The 23916-nt window shown below is 43.1% G+C and overlaps 3 protein-coding genes across 3 annotated transcripts; 1 reads left to right on the top strand and 2 right to left on the bottom strand.

The window, feature by feature from the left end:
* Window positions 1–4373: 4373 nt before the first annotated feature.
* On the bottom strand, window positions 4374–7927 carry TRIAP1 (TP53 regulated inhibitor of apoptosis 1). The gene is made up of 2 exons (XM_024198031.2): window positions 7698–7927; window positions 4374–4546 (listed from the first exon to the last, which is right to left on the bottom strand). Exons 1-2 carry the CDS (start codon window positions 7842–7844, stop codon window positions 4463–4465), a joined length of 231 nt encoding a protein of 76 aa, XP_024053799.1. The 5' UTR covers window positions 7845–7927; the 3' UTR covers window positions 4374–4462.
* Window positions 7928–8027: 100 nt separating this feature from the next.
* Window positions 8028–12291, top strand: GATC (glutamyl-tRNA amidotransferase subunit C). Its single transcript, XM_024198030.1, has 5 exons — window positions 8028–8210; window positions 9173–9223; window positions 10492–10658; window positions 11511–11614; window positions 12036–12291. Exons 1-5 carry the CDS (start codon window positions 8028–8030, stop codon window positions 12092–12094), a joined length of 564 nt encoding a protein of 187 aa, XP_024053798.1. The 3' UTR covers window positions 12095–12291.
* Window positions 12292–14291: 2000 nt separating this feature from the next.
* On the bottom strand, window positions 14292–21051 carry SRSF9 (serine and arginine rich splicing factor 9). Its single transcript, XM_024198029.2, has 4 exons — window positions 20717–21051; window positions 17731–17900; window positions 15822–15994; window positions 14292–14583 (listed from the first exon to the last, which is right to left on the bottom strand). The coding sequence occupies exons 1-4, from the start codon at window positions 20929–20931 to the stop codon at window positions 14440–14442; spliced, it is 702 nt and encodes a 233-aa protein (XP_024053797.1). The 5' UTR covers window positions 20932–21051; the 3' UTR covers window positions 14292–14439.
* Window positions 21052–23916: the final 2865 nt, after the last annotated feature.

Raw genomic sequence — 23916 nt, 5'->3', positions numbered from 1 at the left:
TTTGTGTGTGGACCTTTGTAAAGAACTGGAAATCCTTGATCTAGTCTTTTCCCAATACTGTTTACGGATAGTTTATTGCTAACAAACTCTTCTTGGATGGCTGGAAAGGGTTTTGTAGGCAATAGTGTAGTGAGAGGGATTTAATTGCTGCTTATCTCCTTTAAGTAGCCATGACAGGTAAGAGTGTTTACTGCTTTATGGCCTATAACAGACTAATGGTAAGAATGCATACTAGAAAACCAAACTCTTATGTAAGCAACAGAATTGGATCTAAATGATAATTGATTTTTCTCCCTAAGCCATTAATAAGATAAAATTCTTGAAAGCTACTGAACTGAAGTTGTTTAATGGGAACTGTCATGCCATATCAGAGCAGTGGTCCATCTAATATAGGGGGTGGTCAGCCACTAACTACTGCTTTTAAAGGAAGATGCAAGAAATCCTACATTGGATAACTCTAGAACACTAATGCATCCATAAGCAAACATAGTCTCCATAAGAGGTCTACTCTAGTAGACATCACTGTCTTACCCAGCTGTAATACTCCTATATTGTGACAGAGCAAAGTTCTACTCTTGCAGCATCCTGAAGAATTTGCACTGTTCCGCACCCAACAGTACTTCTCATGCCTTGTTTTCCCTGTGCAATTTTGCCAAATGGCTTTATAATCTAATACTGCTTCATACATATGTTACTGCATAAGTTAGGGCCTAATGTGCCCAATTAGGAGTGAGGTGCTGTGCAAATTCATAACTAAGCTGTCCATCATGGACAACAAAGCAGCAACACACCTGTGCAAGAAGCTTCCTTTTAATTCTAACTAGTCTGTTCTGAAGCAGCAGTGTTTTCATATTCTACCATAAATACAAAGTGTTATCCTACAGCAGCTGAGAAGATATTCAAAAATAAGTTCTAGGAGTGAGCTCTTTAGGGATGACTTCGTAGTACTAACAAGAATCCATGCTGTAACGCAGACAATTCAGTTTAGCCAAAGCTGAATCCTTCTTGGCCTTACACTTTCCATGAATAGGTCCCACCCATTCATTGTGGCAAACTTAAAAAAAATAAAACAAGCTTAATTCACAAATGAATGGTAGTACTACCTAGATGATGCAATGGAGCAACAGCTTGTTTTCTACTATGTTTCTGTACTTACCAGTCACTTTAGTAGAGTCTTATTTCACTACTGCTCCTTTAGAACATTAAAAGCTAAAGCACAGGTCAGGAGTATTCTAGCTGCAGAGTTTGAAAGACAACTGACTACATATAGAACATAATATAGGCCAGAACTCTTATTCTGCAGGGACTGATGGCTTTGTCCTCACCGTGAGTAAGTTACTTATTATAAAAATAAGTTATAGAAGCAAGCATATATTCCCCCAATACAGTAAAAGGAAAAGCTAATTTATACTGCTCAGGGATCAGTACTACCCTTCTCTAAAGAGTTTCAGCGATTCTGTTCCTACTTATCTTCTAGCTGGAGGGAGAATGGCAAATGATCAGCCAATACAAGAAAAATTCTACAGTGAACATGACAAGACACTATTTCCCCCCATTTCACAATATTTATTTCATCCCCATTATCACAGCCCACACAGCATCTTAGCAGAATACATGTGGTTGTTAAAGCAAGCTTCCCCCTATGTTAAAGCTCAGTATAAGGCACTTTCTGGCTTAATCGCATTAGCTGAAACTGTTTTTCCACAGTTGGGATAGTAATACTCTTAACACTAGCACGACTGCCTCTTTTCTCCTACCGAAAACACTTCACTGAGATGAAGTGCAAGCTGCAGCCAGGGACTACAGTGCACATTATCCTTAAAGAATGTTAAAAGTTATATCTCAAACAGCATTCCCAACCGACATTAATTCTGCCTCAAACAATGCCACCCTACCACCTCCCTTTCTCTGCATGGAATGCTCCAAAGAAAACTGGCCTTATAGCTTGTTTCATATATAAATGCCTGATATTTATTGGTGACTTTTACCATACTATTTTTTTTCTTGTTAGCTCTCAGTCTGGGTGTATGAGGCTGAAATATAAGCTAGTGCTGTTTCTAATAATACTTGGAGAACAGGGTGCTAGCCCCTTACAGGATCAAACTGATTCCATTTAAGTTTTTGCTGTAGGAAGCTGAATGCCCTCAGCAGCTAGTAGAATCAGGCCCATACTGAAGACAGTGGGAACGATTGGCTCCCATATGCTATGCTTAATTTTTTGGGGTGCTATGTATGGCCATACAGCCCCTTAAGGTATTCAAAATGTTATGGTCACTGGGCTAATGAAACTTTTGAATACATAATATCACAGGAGTTCACTATTCTCAGAGCATCACTAGGGCAGTTAAGGTAGATCAGGGACTTTGTTTGAGAACTGCAACCTTAACTGTATTTTCTGGAGGTTTTTTAATGGTAGTATGTACTTACAGCGATTAAATAGCTGAAATATTAACTCCATTTTACTGAAGTTATGGACATTTCTTTAATGAGTTTTTTTAAATTGTTATGAGGACTAGTAAACAAACTCAGTTTCTGCAAACTCTAGTGACCTACAATAGTAGGCACACTGCAGCCTCCAGAAAGTCCAGGAGATAAGTCTGCTTTCATCGGTTGGTCAAAAGTCTCATGTATCATCCTCTCCGCCAGAGTACGGTGGCTGCAGTTCTCCTCTGGTCTGTAATAAAGAAGCTCCAATTCTTACAAAAAGTCTTATTAAGATAAAGGTTTTTCCCCATGTTTAGAGCCTAGAAGGTGCCTAGGAACAGAGCTCCTGTCCTATTAACTAACTCCTTTCCAAAGGACTGAAACCCTCCTATGGTCCAAAAGAATGGCAACAGTTTTTAAACACATCTGGTGGAGAGGAGACTCCTTTTCTCACTCCTTCAACTGCTCCCTTTGCTCATGATGGGTTCATGGGAAGGAAACTCCCTCCCTCAACTCTTTCATAAGGCTCTGGGAAGGATTTTTTTTTTTTTTTTTTGCAAACCTTAGGTTCAGAGAAGGGGAAACTAACCGCTGTTCTGTCACCCATACCTCTTGCTTTCTCCAGTTACATTAAGGTCTAGAGAAAAAAAAATCCATTCTTGAAGACCTCCAGAGGGATTTAGGAAGGAAGGGCTAGGGGCAGGAGGGGAAGCTTTGTTTTTCATAGACTTCAGGTTGACTTGAGTTAAAACGCACCATCAGGAGCTTCCTTATGGAAAAGTCTTTTTCAGTAGGAAGACTAGAGGGCAAGGTGCATTGCTGTAAGGAAGAGGGCTAAACAAAAAAGTCTCTAAAGAAATTTGGAAGACAAGCTTAGTTCTTGACTAATCCTTTACATGCTACACTAAGATCACCATTCAACAGTTCCTGATATTACTACATCAAAATTTAAATAACTCTTGACTTCAGCCAGCTAAATTTTGGTTTAGGACATTGATATATCCCTGCATGAAAATTAAAGTTGCATTTCTCCCCCTCCTTTCAGATTTATTATTACAAAGCAGGAAGACAAACTTCCAACTGACAGTTGGGTACTGTTTTAGGGCACCATAAGGCAGGAACCCCTTAGATATTTGAATTAGACAACTTAAGCAGACATCTAACTTCATGATTTTGAGGCTAATCTGTGGAGTGTTTTGGGGCATGTAGGGGGTGCCTGTTGGAGAAGGACAACTGAAGTGTAATTGAATTGCTGTTGAAGCTTTATTTATGGGGCAACAGCCATTCAGTAGCAGAGTTAAATTCAAGGTTGCTACCAGTGCCTTTCAACTCCGCATAGACTGTTGAAAGTACCTTCTGAAAGCAGTTGCTCCTGTTCACTTCTGGGACAGGCTGGCCCCTTTCCATCTTAAAGGACACAGGCAGGTTTAATTGGACAATTGTCTCATTTAGTCAAGCATAACTTTACTTAACAGATGCATATTCTATATTAAAACAACACCTTGTGTATTCAAACAAAAATCATTGCAACTCCAGCAGTGGTATTTCTATGACACCACTACAGTTGCACAATAAGAAGCAAAGCTGTAGCACATCAGTTTTCAGGAAAACTGAAACCAACTCTATCCCCATAAAAATCCAGCAGCACACTCCCATAAGTAAATTATCCCCTTTCACATTAATTTCAGCATTTAAAAATGGTCTATTATAATATAAATAAAAAAGCAACTGATCATAGACCAGCTAATATCTAAACCCATTTCAATAAATATTCCCCTGTTCAGAGTACATTCACTTATCATAGATTGATAAAAAGGCTTTTCACACACCGCATAATGCCAGACCACCAACAACATTCATTTAAGATGAAACAGTAATTGCCACACAACCTAGCTGAAAGAAACTGCAGAAAAGACTTCTTGCTTCTTAAAAAGCCAGGCAGAAATAACAGCTAATCCAAGGCAATCTTCTAGTCTTTGTGAGGTTCTTTTTCCAAGTCCAAAAGGTCATTGTAATGGCACAATATGCCCAAACAAGGTCAGGAGGAGTTTTCAGCTTTTCCTTTACTGGGACCCATGAATTCCAGTCCTTCAATGGGTATGTCTTTCTCCTTAATAGCTTTCTAGGAGGGAAGAAAAAAAGAAAAAGAAAAAAAAGGCAAATTTGTTTTAATAATGTTTTGTGGTTCTACATGAAGACATGTTCCCTGCCTGATATAATTTAAGACCAATCAAGGTTGCTATTAAGGTTTCCATCAAACTATACCATCAGAGATGCTCAAAGAGATACTGCGAACATAGTATGAATTGTAGCCAAGACTCCATCAGATAAATTTATTCAAGCCCTTGACCAAACACTTCTCATCCATATGTTAGAGGAATTACACCTGGTGCGGTGAGTGAAAGAGAAGCTAGAGGGACCTGAAGACAACGTCTCAGTGCTGTGAGCAGAAGAACCAAGGCAACAGATCAAGTTTTCATGGAGTAATGCATTGTGAAAGAAATTGACAGGATGACTGTTACAAAAGCACCAACGGCCTGATCTTCCAACTTGAACATCAATAATAGTCTGTAAAGCTTCATGTAGGAGGGACGTGGAAGAAAGGGAGGAAAGAACTATTACATGTTAAAAATGTGTATATATGGAGAAAAAACACAAGTAAAGGTGACTGCAATTAAGCTTTATAGGAGAGATTAAGGAACGTACAGACAGTTTTATATCATAGAAATATAGGACTGGAAGGAACTTTGAGATGTCATGAAGTCCAGCGCCTTGCGCTGCACCAGGACCAAGTAAACCTACAACATCCCTAACAAGTGTTTGTCAGACCTGTTCTTAAAAAAATCTTCAGTAATGTGGATTCCATAATCGCCCTTTGAAGCCTATTCCACAGTTTAACTGCCCTGACAGAAAGTCTCCACACCCCCAATATCTATTCTAGATCTCCTTTGCTGCAGATTAAGTCCATTCTTTCTTGCCCTACCTTCAGTGGACATGGAGAACAATTCATCACCGTCCTTTTTATAAGAGCCCTTAACATATCAAAGTTTTTATCAGGCCACCCTTCCCCCTCTTTCAAGACGACACACACACAGTTTTTTTAACCTTTCCTCATAGGTCAGATTTTCTAAGTATTTTATCATTTTTGTTACACTCCTCCTGATGAAGCCATATTGGCCTCTTACTATTCTTATCTTTCCTTCACCTGGGGATAGTTTGTCTCCTGGAGAAACTGCCAGGACTCCTGAACTATTCCCCCCACCACACACACTTTAGATTTTCTTCCCATGGGACCTTACCTACCAGTTCTTTGAGTTTGTTAAAGTCTGCTTTTTTAAAATCCTTTTTCCTTATTCTGCTGCTCTCACTCCTTCCTTGCCTTAGAATCAAGAAATCCATAATTTCATGATCACTTTCACCCAAATTGCATTCCATTTTCAGATTCACTATCAATTCCTCCCCATTAAATCAGAATCAAATCTAAAATGGCTGTCCTCCTGCTTACTTCCTCTGCTTTCTGGGGAAAAAAGTTGTCCCCAATACTTTCCAGTAACTAACTGGAAATTTTGTATTTTGTCATATTACTTTTCCAACAGATGTCCACATAGTTCAAGTCCCAGGATACTACCAGGTCTTTTGGATATGGAGATGTCTGCTTCATTTATAAATGTCTTATCCACCCTCTCTTCCTGATTTGGAGGTCTATAGTAGACCTCTACCATGTCGTCTCCCTTATTTTTTTTTTACACCTTTTTTCTTTACCCAGAGATTCTCAAGTGAGCTTCCTCCCATTTTCTTGTAGACCTCAGAACACGTGTGTGTAATACATATACTGTAAGTCAATGAAAGTACGAAAAGCTGCGCACTCCGGTGGATCAAAGCAAGTTCGATAGAACGTGGTTTCACCTATAACGCGATAAGATTTTTTGGCTCCCGAGGACAGTGTTATATCGAGGTAGAGGTGTATATTGGAATTGGAAAAGGTTCAGAAAAGGGCAACAAAAATTATTAGGGGTATGGAACAGCTGCCGTAAGAAAAGACAATAATAAGACTGGGACTTTTCAGCTTGGAAAAAAGACGACTAAGGGGGGGAATATGATAGAGGTCTATCAAGTTATGATGGTGTGGAGAATGTGAATAAGGAAGTGTTATTTACTCCTTCTCATAACACAAGAACTAGGGGTCACCAAATGAAAAATTAATCGGCAACAGGTTTAAAACAAAGAAAAGGAAGTATTTCTTCACACAACACACATTCAACCTGTGGAACTCCTTGCCAGAGGGTGTTGTGCAGGCCAAGACAGTAAAAGGGTTCAAAAAAGAACTAGATAAATTAATGGAGGATAGGTCCATCAATGGGTAGGGATAGCGTCCCTAGCCTCTGTTTGCCAGAAGCTGGGAAATGGGCAACAAGAGATGGATCACTTGATACCTGTTCTGTTCATTCCCTCTGGTGCATCTGGCATTAGCCACTGACAGGATACTGGGCTAGATCAACCTTTGGTCTGAACCCGTAAGGCCGTTCTTATGTCTGAAACTTAAATTCCCCCCTGCATAAGAAGCAATTAAAGAGAGGGGAAAGAGAGGTCATCACTAATGTTTGAGAATTTAATACTGTATGAGTGAGTGAAATATTCTATCAGTACTGACAGTAATAAAACAAGATACACACACACTGTGGTAATTATGAATAGAGTCTCTATAACATCAAGTCTCTCAGATTAATGTGGGTCTCAAATGAAGGGAAGTTTTGAAGAAAATGAGTCAAATCTGACTGATGCTTGTCCCCAAGAAGTCTTGAAAATTATGAACATTTTAATAAGATTTTAAATTTCTCATCACAAGTGATTTTCTTCAAAATACTTAGACCTACTGTAATACCTGGATCTCAAAACACTAAGGAATTTATCTTCACAACACTAACCTTCTGAGGTGGATAAGTTTATCCCCATTTCACAGATAGTTTATCTGAGCGCTGGCTTTGCTAAGCGATTTCACCAGGGTAACACAGCAAGCCATCCTCTTCCCTCTATTGTACTCACCAGTCACTTTGCCCCAGTAATGCCCAACGGAACCAAGCCTTCGCAGCCTGCTCAAGGGCAGGCGGGGCCTGAGCGCCGCCGGCTGAGACACCAACTTGCCCAACGCAGCGCCTGGCTGGGCAGGGTGTGTGCGGGGGAGGGGGCCCCTTTCCCCAGGGATGGAAGAGGAAGCCCGAGGACACACTCGCCCCGCCCCGCCCCCACGGCAGCTCGCTGCCCCCCGCCCCCACCTGCACGCAGAGCTGGTAGCGCTTGAAGAGCTGCACGCAGGGGTCCCCCGCGTTCTCCCCCTTCAGGAACTTCTCGGCGAACCAGCGGTTGAAGCACTGGTCATACTCGCGCTTCAGCTCCGTGCAGGCCTCCCCCACGCTGTTCATGACGGAGCCGCGGGCCCGGGGAAGCGACCGGGCCTCACGCCGCCCTTCCCCAGAACGAAGCCGCCGCCGCCGCTGCTAAGAAGTGCGGCGTTCCCCACTGACGCGTTTCCCGTTCTCTTAGGACGCTGGTAAGCGCAGCGCGATGACGCACATCCGCTCAGCTGCCTGAGACTGCGTCCCCGGATGCGGAAGTCCGGGGGTGGGAGAATGTGGATTCTGCGGTTCGGCCGCTACATCAGGGGCGCTCCCTCGGGAGGAGCCTCGTACTGGGGCGGCCTTTCCCCAGGACGCCGCTTCACGCAGGCTGCTGCGGGAGGGAGTGACGGCCGGCAGGACGCTGCGGGGGACCCACGGCGGAGGGGCCGGGTGAGACCCCGGAGCCACACAGGAGGGGCTTCGGTTCGCTCCCATGATATATCCGATGGATGTCGCGCATCCGGGGTCTTCATCCATTGCAGGCTTTACAGCAAGACACGTGGGGCTATCAGCCACCCGCCCCAGGAGGGAAGGAGAATCGGGGATCCTGTCATGAATGGGATGTTTAATCGACTGCCCCCATCCAACCTCCATACAGGCGGTGACAGTAGCAAAGAGACACCTTGTAGGAGTAGTGGTCAATGGGTGACAGTTACAAGCGGGAGCCTAGCATGATGACAGCAGAATACATAACACTGGATACGTCTGTCGACCAGAGCGACTCCCAAAGCTACATACAGGAATCAGGATCCATTCAAGGGGCTACACTTAGTGTATTGTCACATACAAATACAGCAAGGAGACTGTAACTAGAAGACAGAGTTTATAATGTATCTAATTTTCAAAACTTTTATTAGTCAAATTAAAAGCTGCAAAACAATAGATTACAAAATATAATCCACTTTTTACATTAAATTAATCAGGAGTAAGAGGAACATGAGTAATAAATCAGCTAGCAAGTTTCAGGCAGCAAATATTGTTTAATGTTTAAAGCATAAGACTAGGAGTTAGACTCCTGGATTCTGTACCACAATCTTTGTGATTTGCCAAAGGGACAAATAAGATTTCAGTAGGCTTCCCTGTCCTTAAAGCATTCTGACATGCCCTGAGGTGCAAAAGTGCAAAGTATATTTTGTTTTGCATCAACTGATTCATCACTACAGCCAATCTTTCAACTTTATTTCTTGGTACATGTGGGTTTGGTTTCATTCTCCTCTCTAGGGCTAATTTCCCCTACAAAATATAATCCATTTACAAGTATTTTAGACAATGTGTCTATGATCTGAGATTATTCACCCTAAATATTCAAACTGCTGTTGCATATTTATCACTGCCCACCTCTTCCACTTTAGGTCTACCAGAATCCAACATGGCAGCATGTGGAACAGAGACCACTCCCTGAGGTATGGTGAATTCAGCAAAACATTTAAACAGACCTGGTCAATGTAACTTCCTCTGTTAGCTAGTAACTGCAATATTGAGAGGAAATAATGGTACAATTAATTACATCCCTCCAAATCAAAACTCAGGACAGTTTCTCTAAACCCTATACCCAACAGTGCTGCCATGTTAGTGCAGATTGGAACTTGAAAGACAGAGCTACACAAAATAAGTTGTCATTAATTTTCAAATTAAACTGAAATAATTAAACTAACCCTACGGTGTTCTGGGGCAGCATTTGTTTAAATCAAGTGTTCTTGTGATAGCATTAAAGTTCATAGGTCACTCAAACTTACAGAGGCAGATCTCAGCTGCTATAAATTGTCAGGCTCCACTGAAGTCAACAGAACAATGACAATTTACCCAAGTTGAGGATCTCCCCCACATTGCTAGATCTATGGAGAGAAGATCAATGGCTACGATAATGCATTCTTTGGCTCCTCTAGCCCAGTGGTTCTCAACCAGGGGTACGTAGAGGTCTTCCAAGGGGTACATCAACTCATCTAGTTATTTGCCTAGTTTTACAACAGGCTACATAAAAAGCACTGTCAAAGTTAGCACAAACTAAAATTTCACACAGACAGTGACTTGTTTATGTTGCTCTATATACTATACACTAAAATTTAAGTACAATATTTATATTCCAATGGATTTATTTTATAAGGTTAAAATGAGAAAGTAAGCAATTTTTCAGTAATAGTGTGGTGTGACACTTTTGTATTTTTACGTCTGATTTTGTAGGCAAGTAGTTTTTAAGTGAGGTGAATCTTGGGGGTACTCAAGACAAATCAGACTCCTGAAAGGGGTACAGTATTCTGGAAAGGTTGAGAGCCACTGCTGTAGCCAGCTACCTTGTGGAGTTGTGTGTATTGGTTATAAGAGTAACAGCTCTTTTGACTTACCTCTGCTAGACACCAAATGAGGAGGGGAATCTGATTCATACAAACAGCTGGGCACTCGTGCTACTTTGTTGTATCCATTCGGCAGTGTGCTTTTTAGGAGCTTCTAATCTGGTTTCACTAAAAAGATGAGGAAATATAAAATACAGCAAAATATCAAGATGCTCAAATATAATAAAATAGTTTATTTCTTGAACAAGAAATGCTTTTACTCTAAAGAATTTTAGCAGCAATATTTATAGCTTACTCATCTCTGCCCACACCAACTCATCAGTATGTGGCAGTCTCCTTCTAGGACCTAGATCTGTGACTTTGTTTCCTTCCTTTTGCAGAAAAAAGTAACTGTGGAGGTGTTTGATCACCTGGAACGTCTGGCACTAGTTGACTTCCGCAACTGGGAGGGTGTACAACGGCTGGAGAAAGCAATCCAATTTGCTGATCAACTTCATGCTGTTAACACAGAAGGGGTAGAACCAATGGATTCAGTACTAGAGGACAGGTAACAAATCATGGCTAGTGACCTGCTTATCTGTTAACTTACCAAGTTGTTTATTACACCCATAGTCTCAACAGAAACACTGTTTTCACTAATCATCCCAGCTATGAAACTGGTCCCTTTTCCACAAAAACTTTATCTAGTGTTCTACGTCAATGTGGTTCTATGTAGGAAAAACATCTGTGTAATGTCCCTGATCTAGGCACAGAAGCATAACAAAGATGTACTCCAATTCCTTAATGTATCTTGCACGGATTCTTCATGTCACAACATGCTGTCCCCCAAATGCCCTGGAACAAGATCCTCAGTCACTTCAAAATGTGTTTATCCCTGCTGCTCTTGATACACAGGCTGCCTACTTTGTACTGCTGTCACTTCTTCTGCAGCTTTAGTTGGTCAAGAAGTCAGCTTGACTGTACATTTTCATATAGGGTTTGTCTCACTCAGCTTTTTACAAAGTAGTGCCAATAATCTTGAGCAGTAAGTCCAATGCAGTGCTTCTGTGCTTGTGTCCATGTACAGCTCAGTGCTGAAGGTCCTGCTGATTTGAGGACATTGGGAAATTTCCCAAGGTTTCACTGTAGTTTACAATAGATCATTTGTACGTGGAGCCTGATCAGCTAACTGAGCTATAGGACAGGCAGGAGGGAAGTTGAGATCGCTCACCTATGTAAGATATGCTAATAGCATTCTGAACTGGAACAAGCTTAGAAAATTAATGTTAATTGTTTGAGAACCAAGCAATCTCCCCCTGGCTCTAGGGGCATGACTTTATATCCAGTACCAGATGCTCCTGTACTTAGTTGGCAAAGAAGGTAGTCTCAGAAATTGCTAGTAGTCTCCTGTGCTCCTCAGATGTCTGTATCTCAGAGAAGATAACATCACAGAAGGCAACTGCAGTGAGGAGCTGCTGCGAAATGCCAGAGAAACAGTTGAGGAATATTTCATAGCCCCACCAGGTACCATCTTTTTATATATAACTCATTTGGACTTGATAAAGCCCAGGTAGATGGCTTGAGCTGGTTTGAGAGATGTAACCTGCCACAGTTGAATGCACTGGCCAGTAGCAGGAAGATACTGAAATAGGGCAATGATAGCTTTGGCCACCCAGGGGGAAACACAGGCGTCTAGCTCTTTATTACTTGGCCAGTAGTGGTGTAGCAAGTAAAGGGTTTTATCCTACCCTAATGTTATTGCACACATTTGACTTGTTCTAAGAGATAACTGTCTGTAAATTAAAGTGGAGCTTGTTTGCAGGGGAAAAGCTAGTCAGCTGTAAGTTTTTAAAGCGAGCCACATGGGCAAGTGTATGTTTAGTAGTAGGAATGACTAATGAGCAGTTTGTCTCATGCTATCATTGTTTGTTTTGTTTGCTAATAGGTAACATCCCTTTACCAAAGCTAGAGGAGCGAGATACTTTTCTGCAAGTATCCGAGTGAAAGTCAAGGTCTGGAATGCCACTTCAGCTTTTAAGTCATCTGTGACAATTGGCATATATGCAACCATGGCTATGGAATATCTTGATGCAAGTGTCTAATCCCAAGAATAACACCCTCACAAAATTATTTGATTTTTCTTCCTTCCTTTCTTCTGTAAGATTACTTTGAAATTAAAGGTTTGGAGTATTTTTCTAGTATATACAAAGGTGGAAGGCTGTGGGCCATTTACAAGTCTAGAAATTTGGCCTCAGTGCCTCTGATTAGTCTGTATTTGGTGAAGCTTTCCAAATGTCAACCTTGAAAATATCATGCACAGTTAGCACTCTAGACACAACAGCTGCCTACATCAACCCTGCTGATTGGGGGAAGGAAACTGGTACTATTTTACTGTCAAATTACTTAAGCAGAATGAGTAGAATGTTGCAGTACTTAGATTAATTTGGAGCTTCTCCCATCTTGTCACTCAGTGATCTGATACTTACCCAAAGTCCCACATAGGAGAATGCTACATAAGACTGCTTTTTGCCACTACTCACTTTTCCCTACAGACTAAGAAAGCACTTGAACTTTCAATCTTTATGAACTTTTTTGCTTCTACCAAGTACCTCCATGTCAACGCTGTATCTTGTTCCACATCTATATACACTGCACTCTATCCAGTGCTTCGTCCAGTTTTGTGCTTGTAAATTAGTTACAACCTAAATACAATTTTAGGTTGTATAGGAAATGTGCTGGTTCCTTAAGTGAAATAATGGCTTTAGGCTGGAGATCCTTGCTCAGACAGAAAATTAGAAAGATTCTAGGGCCATTATGAAAGTGTATTAAAAAAAGACCAGTTGCCCTGGTACAAATGAAGTCCCACTGCTTTCTGTCCACATTGATAGCGTGGTGAGCTGGTGCAGAATGCAACCATTGTGGGCTTTGCTCAGAGCGAGTGTAACTGCAGTAATGCTGCTTGTGTCTGTCCACCCCTAAAAGCACTTCTATGGGATACAAAAGGTGTTAAGCATCACAATTGCTTGCACTGCTGAAATGCTCTAGCATAGCTTAGCCTTCCTATCACAGGCTGAGGCAGCAAAACTGTCATTTATGTTAAATAACTCCACTACATGGAAGCTAGACATCACGTGAAGTCAGGTGTGAAAAAGATGCACAGTAACTTTTTTGGTCACACATCAGATCAGATTTTAGAAAATTAAGCAGTCTATCAAGCTCCTGTAGCCCAGGTAGACACTGTGAGCCACGAGCTCAAAGAGAAGTCTCCACTAGAAGCAGTGTGCTCGTGGTTAGAGCCATGGACTGGGATTCATTAGACCTAGGTTCTATTCTCAGCTCTACTACTACCCTCCTGGATGACCCTTGGCAAGTCACTTCTCCTCTGTGCCTCACATATGCTATCTGTAAAATGGGGATAATGATACCAGCCTCCTATGTAAAGCACTTTGAGATCTATGGATGAAAAGTACTCCTAGTATTATTATTTAGAGGAAATTTTAGTAGAACAGCCATGGCTCCTGGACTTTATTATTTGTCCTATCATTGACTCTGTGACTTCATATAAATCACTCTGGCTGCATTGTAATTTTAGGCATTTGTAAAACAAGCAGTACTTTTGCATAAGCGTAGAGATGCTTGATAAATGCATAAAGCACTTGGAGATCTCCAACTGAAAAAGGTGCTATAGCACAATTTTATTTTCCCCTTTTTTCTCACCAAGTTATTGTAAAGGGGAGAAAGCCAGCTCATTAAGAGTAATACCTTCCCGTGTGAAAATGCCCTCAGGCAGTTCAGCCCTCCTCCACCTGCCATTCTAGAGTGCACTGTTCAGATGCTGCAAGGGAAAACCACTCTCTCAGTACATATTTAGGCAACTAGAAGCCCACAACCTCAGAGTTGCTTGCACCTGCTCCCACCTCCTCTTAATGCAATGATCTTCCTCTAATTGTACAAAAGACAACCACTGCTTGTGAGTTACTAAAACATTTAAATATATTTCTACACAACAGGCTGAGTCATACAGTCACTCCATTGCTTTTTATCACCATCCTGCAGACAAGCCACCAATAGTTACTGCGCTAATTCTCAAGCTTATTTTTCCTCAGTTAGGAGGGTAAAAAGTACACTTGACATTTTCCAAACCAAAACTGAACTGCAGATGTTCAAAATATTTCATTACCAACATTTCCCTAGTAAAAACTGTAAGTCATTAAAAAAAAGATTTTTATTGAATAAAAAGGAAAAACAAAGAGCTCCTACGAAAGACTATATCCATCAGTTTTGGAATGTAAATTCCGAGCAAAAAAGAGGCTCAGTTCACATTTTTAAAAAGTCCCTGTTGGATGAAATCAGTATGGCCTGAAGGGGGATGAGTAGCGTGGTGATCCCCTGCTTTGGTATGGAGAATCGCGACCCCTTGAACCAGAACGGGACCGCGAGTAGCCATAGCTGGTACTTCTTTCGGGACAGACTCTGATATAGGAAGTTTCACCCTGAAATTTAAACAAAGAAGAAAACCCAAACATTTACATAGCATCCTGATTAACAGTCCTCCACTAATATGAATAACACCAAATGGAGTTTAAGACCAAAGCATAAATAACCAAAGACTGGAGTTTCCACAAAGAGGGCAGTATAAATCCATCTACTGCTGCTTGGGTCAAACTCTGCGCTGGCACTTGATGCCTTGAAGAGGTTCATTACAAAACAGTATTGTGCATGTACTAGTGAGAAATACCTTGCTAGCCATCATCATCTGCAAGGGCAGAGGCTCAGCAGCCAGAAGAGGACCATGGACAAGTGCCTCCCACATCCAACCACAAAGGAAGAGGATGTGGCAACCAGTGTAGCCAGAGGGTGAAGGTCCCAATGGTCTGACTCCATCCTTAACTGCTGGAGGGAAATAACTATAGATACTAGTACGGTCCTTCAGCACAGTAAGGAGAGGCCAAACTCTCAGGTCACGATCATATATCAGCACCTCAAGTTCTGTAAGGAAATCTCCACAGCAAGCACACTCAGCCTTCAGCTGAGGGGATGGTTGGAGCAGAACAGCTCAGCCACTGGAAAGTGGTTGCAATGAAGTAGCACAGCTCCAAGAATGAAAAAGCTGTGGTTTACTGGCTCAGACACCAGGAGACCACCAGAAGAAGAGGCTCCATGCTGGGGCATGGGAAAAACAGCTATAGAAACCAACACAGCTGTTCACCAGCTTGTTCTTTGGGAGAGTACTGTAGTTTGCTGACAAAGCCCCCAGCTGGCAGAGGCAACATGAGTTGGCTTAGTTGAAAGGAGAAGGCTGTGAGCCACTGTGGACAAAGGGAGAATGCCACAGCAAGCTAGCTTACCCTGTAGAAGTCAGAGGCAAGCAGTCCAAATTCTTGGCTTCCAGGTAATGAAGGGTGCAGCCAACAGTACACCTCTCAGCTATGACAAACAGGCTTGTCTGAGCCCTGCCCCTTCCAAATGTTATATTTTTAAAACATCCAATATTAGTTACTTCACGCACTGAGCCAAGACCCTAACATGCCAAGCCACAGTGGGGTATGTGTCACAAAAGGTAGGAAGGACCCTTTATATTATTGTAATAGGTCACTATTAACCACCAACTCCAACGTTATCACTAGGTTCTGTTCTTATGCCTCCTGACAGCAGCAAGACAAGGAAAAAAAGTGTATGCTCCTCCATGACTGTGCACACACATGCTCTTCCCCTGAAGGCACGAACCCACCTCATGAGAGCGGAATTTGGTGTCATCCAGTTTACGCAGTGCGTATTCCATATCTTCCTTGCGGAGAAACTCAACTACACCCATTCCATCTTTCTGTACATCTGCATAACAAACATCACCAGCTTCACGCATATGATCCTTCAGGTCCTGCCAGCTGCCTGACGGAGGAAGCCCTGAGCATGGAGAACACAAAACATAAGACACCATATAAACAAAAAGGCCATCTACTCAGGCTGTCCAAGGGATGCTGACCCTGCCAGGCCAAGGGCTCCATCACTTCCATGTGCTTTGTGATTTTTCCATAGGATCAGAACTGCAATAAGAACGGAGGGATCCAGAAAACCAGCAGCTGAGCCTTCCATGGAAGGTACAAAATTTGGGCCTCCTGTCAGTAAGATAGTCTCTGTGTCTCTCTGGAATTCAACGTGCTGAGATTTCAGAGGAATCTGCTATTTGTGCTGTTGCAAAGTAATTCAGAACCACCCCTCAAACCCTGTACGTCTGTAATGAAGATTTTGCTCTCAAAGCAGGACATTTTTTCCTTAAGGTTCCTCAAGCTCAGCTCCCCATCCAAGATTGGCTTGTCCCATTCATATCAGTTGTATTAATTTGGGTCCTGAGATTCCAGCAGTTCATCCTCTGGTAGTGAGCAAAACCACATGCGTTTAGCTGGTAATTATCAGCATGTTTACCTAAAGGAAGTCAAAGGGTTGAGTTTCCCTGCCCCACAGCACGCTGGAGACTCTAATGTACTGCTGGTCCTGGCAATTTTCAAGAAGGCTTCACAATACCCTTTACCAATGCAGGTTTTCATGCTCATGTCAAAAAAATCAGATGATTTTCAGTTATTCTCCCCCAGCCCTCCCAGGCTCCTGAAGAGGAGATGTACTCCTGGTTTCAATGGATAGCGTTCAGATCCTGCTGCAATTCTGAAGATATTTTATTGCTACAGTAGAGTGGCTTCCTTACAGGGAACATTTTATTTTTTTAGCCATAAAGTCACAGGAGCATGCAGAGAAATGGAGATGTGGGTATTTTAAGGTGATGCATGGAGATAAACATGTTTTCGGGAGAGACATATAGGTATGTTTTTTTATGGACTGTTTCAAGCATCCGCTGTCAGGGAGTACTGAATTTCCTCCTGGGATTTCATATGCATTGCAGAACTTCCAAACATACTTTCATTTCTCTCCCACAAAGGGCCCCCTCCACCCCTATTTCCTAATGTCAACTCACTACTTGAATGGCCTTTTCAGTTTGTTTCTTTGTTTTTTGGTACGAAGTCCCACCTCAGGAATCCATTGGCTGATTGAGGGGGCTCCCTTCCATGGTGCCTTAGTCATTCTTTCCCATAGTGAGTAGATCATGCAACTATGAGTAGATCATGTGGAGCTGCTGAGGCACAGAGCACGCTTTTTTTTTTTTTTTTTTTTTTTTTTACGAACAAAATGTCAATACCTATCAGAGCATATTACATCACAGGAGCTCTCTAACAAATCCTTTCTAATTATGATGAAATGTTAGGTACTATTCCATCTAGTGCCCAACTGTTTTCATCGTGCAAGAATGGTGCCCAAGTTCTCCCTCCTTCTACCCACCTGCCCACTCACACAACGCTGGTACATTTCAGAATCCAAGGCTGAGTTCACATCTGGCCCCTATGAAGACATGTCTGCTCACCATTCATCAAGATGAACTCCAAAAAGCAACAAGACTCCTCCTTGAGTCAAACTGGAAAGGGAACTGCACCGGGATACTCCTTTACAGGAAGAGGTTTCATGTTACAGGAGAAACCTTAAACTATTTCAGTGATCTGAGAAGCTCCTTTTTCGCGAGACAAGGACAAAATACAATGAGGTACAGCATTAGGATGAGTCCTAGCCAGATTGAAGTGTGGAAGGTAACATACCTGAAACAAGGACTCGAAATTCAGAACGTCGTGACGGAGGGCCATTCCTCCCACGCAGCCCCCCACCAAAACCTCCACCCCGACCTCGGGAGGATCTGGGGAACTCAACACGCAGTCGGCATTGACCATAATCATAACCATTTCTCCCATAAACTGCATCTTCTGCATCTCTGCAAACAAATAACATGAATCAGTGATTAATGATGCTCAGTCAGTGATTCCCAACATCTCAGTGGGCCATCAAGTGTGTTAGAAATATTGCAGTTTTAAAGTAGCTGCAAAAATATTTTAGGATATTTTGGACTGAGTTTGAAATGGGTTCATCAGCCAACAGTGTATCACATCTGTAAATTGTTAAAAGCTTTTTCCAAGCTCTTACGTTCCTGTGCATCATGTATTTCAGGTTACAGCCATGTTCACTGCAAAGAACACAGGAGAGTCACATTATCTATCTTGCATTCACTGACAGGTTCAGCCTATCCACTATGCTTAGAAGCAGGGGCCATTTTCCACTTAATTTCTCAGAAAGGCTGCATTCTAATTGAACTCTGATCCGCATGGAACAAAGCTCTTTCATAATCTGGCAGGCAGTGAGGGCGAATACTTTACCTTCACTTATAAGCCACTTATTAGAAACTGCCTTATTATGGTGTTTTGGCTTGCATAATTATATACAAGGGATATTTGTTTTCCTGAGAGAGTTCTGATGTTGTATTATAGCCTACACCTAATCTCACTTTCCATCCCAGCAAGTCTATGCCAACGCATGCAGAAGGGCATGAACTGAAAATTAAACCTTGAAACTAGTTGCAAAGTTATATACAACCACAGAATAACTGTTCATTTAAATATAAATCTTTTCAAAATTCAGACCTTGCAAGCTGAACTTTACAAGTGTGCAAACTCACTCTAAAATGAATTTCAAAAAGCATTGCGGAAGGTAGAAATAACACTGGAAGATCATTAGCAGAGCATCCCAATCCTGAGAAGTTTAGCATCTATTGTTATTAGTTACTATTTGTATTACCATAGGCCTAGGAGCTCTAGTCATGGACCAGGACCTCATTGTCGTCACCCTTATCAAGGTGTGGCTTTCTCTTTAGAGTGTCACAGGGGATGTGAGAGAGGGTTATTTATGTTTGTTTGTTTTTAAAAAGGCAGGAGGGACTACAGATTTAAACTCCTGTGAACCATCAACAAAATATCTGTAAACAAAACAATCTACCCAATAACCTATATAAAGAACACCCCTTCCTCTTAGATTGCCTGAGTGTTGCATGGATTTACTTTAGAAGTGTGGTTCCCAAACTGGGTCTGATCCCCCAGTGGTCCATAACACACTGGCTCATGGTCCATGGAGAAATGGTTGGTCACATGGTCTGACTCTTATGCCACCCTCACCCCCCAAAATGTTAATCTACATTAAAGGAGCCAAAAAAACAAAAAACACATTGTTTTCTCAGTTAAATGTTTTCTTTTCCCTGAAAATAAGTGTTGTAACTGCCTAAGGGACGTTACTTTCCCTGTCACTGGCCATCTGTGATGTAGTGTCTCTGCTAAGCCAAAAATGGTTACAAGAGATAGTGTCTCTGTAATGTCTGAGGATGCATCTACAATGTCCATAAACCCTGATTCAAAAATAATGAATGCAGACATGTTATTCACTGTCATGGGTGATATTTTAAACACAATATTAGGAAATTCAGATGCATTTCACCAGTAATAACTGTGCTTAGCCACAGTATGCTCATATTAGAGACAAAACCATATACCTGCATGGCAAATAGGGGTGGAGGTGAATAGTTACAATTGCTGCAGGAAAGCATCTGTTTGAGTTTCTGAGTTGTGCTGAAGTATCAACTTTTTAAAAAGGGAAGAGACAAAGAAGATGATAACACCTTGATGTTTATAGTCAGATGAACAGAAATTCAGAGTCTGGGACTATGTGTACATTACAAATTGTTTGTAACTGCTGGTACTAGAACCTTGTGAAAACATTCCCCAGGCTTGCCAAAGCCCCTTTGATGCTACCTGAAAAAGTTAAAATATGGAGAATTCAGAAGACAGTTACCTAGACCGCTGCAATCAGCTAAACTCATTAAAGAGGACAATAATGAGCATGTATTCTTCCCTCACACTTGTCCATTATTTATTTATTAACTGTGTTGTGCAAAGCACTATTTACTTTGCTGAGGACTACAGCCATACTGGGTTTAGAGTTTTCAAACCCAATCCATCTGTGCTCTCACACACAATAATTTACATGGCCAAAGTGAATCAATTCATTTCTCCTGCAAGCTCAAACCTTGGTGTCTGTAATATTACAACTGCTTCCATGCAGACAAAATAGTGACATTATACACTGGACTGTAGCATCTTGCATTAGAAGTGGAAAATCTACACATTTTAATTAATACAAAGCGGAAACTAAACGACTTGGGAAAGTATCAGCACAGACTGATGGGGCCGTTTCTGGGTGTTCTTTTAAGAGATGATGTAACGGTGTCACTTAGGCAGAGTTCCGTCAGCGCGGAGGGGGGAGAGCAGGTCCCCAGTCACAGATTTGCTGTGCGCGTCACTGTCATTTCTTCCTAGGGAAGATTGCTGGGGGGGAAGATGTCCGGGAGTGGGGCGCACACACAGGCACGGAGTGATGCATGGGGCAGGAAGCGTGGGGGAGGAGGGCTCTGACTATGGTCGGCTTTGCCCGCTAGGAGAGAACAGGCCGCTAGGCTCCTTCTCTGGGGGAGGGGCGTCCGGCCAGGCCGGGGCGAGGGTGGGGAGGTGCAGCAGGTCCCCCCCTGGGGATCGCGGGGTGCGCGCCCGGCCTCTGGTGCAGAGGACTTTCCCGTCGAGGGGCCGGGGCGGGAAGCGGATGTAACTGCCCGGGCGGGCCGTCTCCAGGGCTCCGTGACCCGGGGGAGGGATTCCACCCGCCTCAGGCCGGGCTGGCTCTCCCGGGGGCCCTCTCCCCCGTCCCGCTCACCGCGGGTCCTCGAAGCGCACGAAGGCGAAGGGCACCAGGCCGCGCTTGCTCTTGAGCTCGATGTCTCGGATGCGGCCGTACTTGTAGAACAGCTCCTCCAGGTCCTTCTCCCGCACGTCCGCCGGCAGGTTCCCCACGTAGATCCGCCCGTCCCCCGCGCCGCCCCGACCCGAGCCCCCGGGCCCGAAGCCCATCTCCCGGTCCCAGCCAGACATCCTCGCCGCGCCGCCCGTGCACACCGCGGGTAGGAACGAGCGAGCCGCGCCGCACACCCCGTCGCCACCTCCTGACGGAGGACACTAAAAAACCCGCTTAAAGGGGAGGAGGCGTCGGCAACCGCACACAGCTTTCGTTACGCATGCGTTGTGCTCTGCGCCCCAGCACTGCGCATGCTCGCAGTTCCCCCGGGGGCGTAGCTCTTACGCCTATCTTACTGCGCTTGCGCACGCTTCCAGTTCAGGCAGACAGAGCCACTCGCCCTGAGGGCGCAGGCGCGAGTTTCAGTCCCCCTGGGCTGTGATAGTTGTAGGCCTTCCTCGTGCACACGTGCAACCTTCTCTACTCATTTCATTTCCCTTTTTGCCGAAAGTGACAGAAACAATTCAAAACTTCATGTTTGTGATTTGCCCAATACCATGTCAAAAAATATTTTCTCTCCCCTCCCCTGCAAAAGGGAAAGACTACAGGGAAACTGACTCAACACAAAATACTGACAAACAAATTAAGGGAGCAAACAAACAAAAATAGAAATACACTTTTCCCATAATCCCAGGCCCTCATCCTACATTTATGTGCTTATAACATTTTACAGTAGAACCTCAGAATTAGGAACACCAGAGTTATGAACTAATCAGTCAACCAGACACTTCATTTGGAACCGGAAGTACACAATCAGGCAACAGCAGAGAGAGAGGGGAAAAAAGCAAATACAGTACAGTATCATGTTAAATGTAAACTACTAAAAACATAAAGGGAAAGCAGTATTTTTCTTCTGCATCGTAAAGTTTCAAAACTGTATTAAGTCAATGTTCAATTGTAAACTTTTTAAATAACAACCATAATGCCCTGTTCAGAGTTACGAACAACCTCCATTCCCAAGGTGTTCATAACTCTTAAGGTTCTACTGTATGTATGTAAATCCTATTGCAGATCAGATCATTGGTCCATCTAGACTAGTACCCTGTCTCCAGCAGTGGCCAGTACTATATGCTTTAGAGAAGCAAGGTGCAAGAAACCTTAGTATAGTTAGTTATTAAATAACATTTACAGAAGGAAAGTTTCTTCCTAATCCCATCACGTAGAGGCTGGTTTCTGTCCTAAAAAATTAGGGTTTACATCCATTCCAAACTTTTTGAATAAAATCCTTTGATTGTGACTTTGGATATTCTCATTATCTATATAAATGTCCTTTCTTTTTTCTTTTTTAATCCTGTCGAGGTCTTGTGCATTATGTGAAAACAAATATTTCCCTTTTTCAGTTTAAAATATGTTACCTTTCAATTTTAACAAATGTCAGACAGAAAAGTGATTTTAAAACTATTAGTTTTGCAAAAATTGTAATTCACAGTTTGAGAAGCAACTTGGTCTAGTCTGTACTCCTGAATTCTTTTCCAACCCCCAGCTCTACTGCATACTCAGGGTTTATCTACACTTGAAAGCAGGGCCGGCTTTAGGCCAATTCCCCCGATTCTCCCGAATCGGGACCCATGCCTAAGAGGGCCCCGCGCCCTAAAGTAGAGCGCCTAACTTAGGCGCCTTTTTAATTTTTTTACTCATCCGGCGGCGGTCCGGGTCTTTGGTGGCACTTCGGTGGCGGGTCCTTCACTCGCTCTGGGTCTTCGGCGGCATTTCAGCGGCAGGTCCTTCAGTGCCGCAGAAGACCCGGAGCGAGTGAAGGACCCGCCGCCGAAGTGCCGCCGAAGACCCGGACCGCCGCCGGGTATTCGAATCGGGTCCCGCACTTCCTAAAGCCGGCCCTGCTTGAAAGACTGCAGCAGAGTGAAGACACTACTTATCCTCATGGAAGGGCTTCTCCAGTCAGCATAGGTAATCCACTTCCCTGAAAGGCGGTAGCTATGTTGACAGGAGAAGCCCTCCAGTCAGCATAGCACTGTCTATACTGGGAGTTAGGTCAGGATAACTGTGTCACTGCACAATTCCTACCAGGCCACAAAAGAGCAGGGCCAGCTACAGCACAATACAACAACACACACTACTCTGGTTCACTATAAAAATGGTCTTTCAAAGACTCCCTGAGCCATTTAGCTCCGTACTGAGCTCTTCTAATAGCTCCAAATTCAGCAGTAAGCCACGCCACCTCCGCCCTCCATCCTGGCAGAAACTTTTCCCTCTTTGCTTCACATAGATTATGTAGAACACAGCAGGCAGCTATAACCATTGGGATATTTTTCTCACTGAAGTCCAATCTTGTGAGCAAACAACATCAGCATTCCTTTAAAAACCAAAAGCATATTCAACTATCATTCTGCACCTGCTGAGCCAATAGCAGAATCATACTTTGGTGCTGTTGAGGTGGCCAATGTACAGCTTCATAAGCCAGGGGAGGAAGGGGTAGGCTGGTTCCCCCAGGATCACTACTAGCATTTCAACATTCCCAATGGTAATCCACCAGTTGGGAAAAAAAGTCCCTGCTTGTAGCTTTCTGAACAGTCCTGTGTTTTTAAGATGTGTCATCCACCTTCCCTGACCAGCCCACACTGATGTTGAAGTATCCTAGGTGATCCACCAGTGCTTGCATAACCATAGAAAAGTAGCCCTTTCTGTTGATGTACCCAGTGGCAATGTGGTCTGGTGCCAAAATAGGGATATGCATGCCATCTGTTGCTCCACCACTGTTCGGGAAATCCCATTACTGCAAATCTATCCACTACGTCCTGCACATTACTGAGAGTCACAGTCCTGCGCAGCAGGAGGCAATTAATGGCCCTGCACACTTGCATCGCAACGTCCCCCACAGTGGGTTTCCTGACTCCAAATTGATTGTTGACTGACAGGTAGCAATCTGACTTTGCAAGTTTCCACACTGTGATCGCCACTCGCTTCTCCACTGTCAGTGCAGCTCTCATTTTGGTGTCCCTGCACTGGACAGCTGAGGCAAGCTCAGCGCACAGATTGAAGAATGTGTCTTTGCACATCTGAAAGTTCTGCAGCCACTGCTCATCATCCCAAACCTGCATTAT

The sequence above is a fragment of the Terrapene carolina genome, unplaced genomic scaffold (assembly GCF_002925995.2).
Source record: "Terrapene carolina triunguis isolate 2854851 unplaced genomic scaffold, T_m_triunguis-2.0 Scaffold790, whole genome shotgun sequence".
NCBI classification, from domain to species: domain Eukaryota; kingdom Metazoa; phylum Chordata; order Testudines; family Emydidae; genus Terrapene; species Terrapene triunguis.
The sequence above is the reverse complement of the archived record's forward strand: the minus strand, read 5'-3'. Positions and strand labels throughout refer to the sequence as shown.

Excerpts from the sequence above, each read along its gene's own strand:
- SRSF9 (XM_024198029.2), bottom strand. The coding sequence starts at position 20,931 with ATGTCTGGCTGGGACCGGGAGATGGGCTTCGGGCCCGGGGGCTCGGGT. Across the intron at positions 17,901-20,716 it reads GTGCGCTTCGAGGACCCGCG|AGATGCAGAAGATGCAGTTT; the intron begins GTGAGCGGGACG and ends ATTTGTTTGCAG. Across the intron at positions 15,995-17,730 it reads ATTTCGAGTCCTTGTTTCAG|GGCTTCCTCCGTCAGGCAGC; the intron begins GTATGTTACCTT and ends CTCCATGCTCAG.
- TRIAP1 (XM_024198031.2), bottom strand. The coding sequence starts at position 7,844 with ATGAACAGCGTGGGGGAGGCCTGCACGGAGCTGAAGCGCGAGTATGAC. Across the intron at positions 4,547-7,697 it reads GCTACCAGCTCTGCGTGCAG|AAAGCTATTAAGGAGAAAGA; the intron begins GTGGGGGCGGGG and ends CTTCCCTCCTAG.
- GATC (XM_024198030.1), top strand. The coding sequence starts at position 8,028 with ATGCGGAAGTCCGGGGGTGGGAGAATGTGGATTCTGCGGTTCGGCCGC. Across the intron at positions 8,211-9,172 it reads ACCCACGGCGGAGGGGCCGG|GTCTACCAGAATCCAACATG; the intron begins GTGAGACCCCGG and ends CTTCCACTTTAG. Across the intron at positions 9,224-10,491 it reads AACAGAGACCACTCCCTGAG|AAAAAAGTAACTGTGGAGGT; the intron begins GTATGGTGAATT and ends TTCCTTTTGCAG.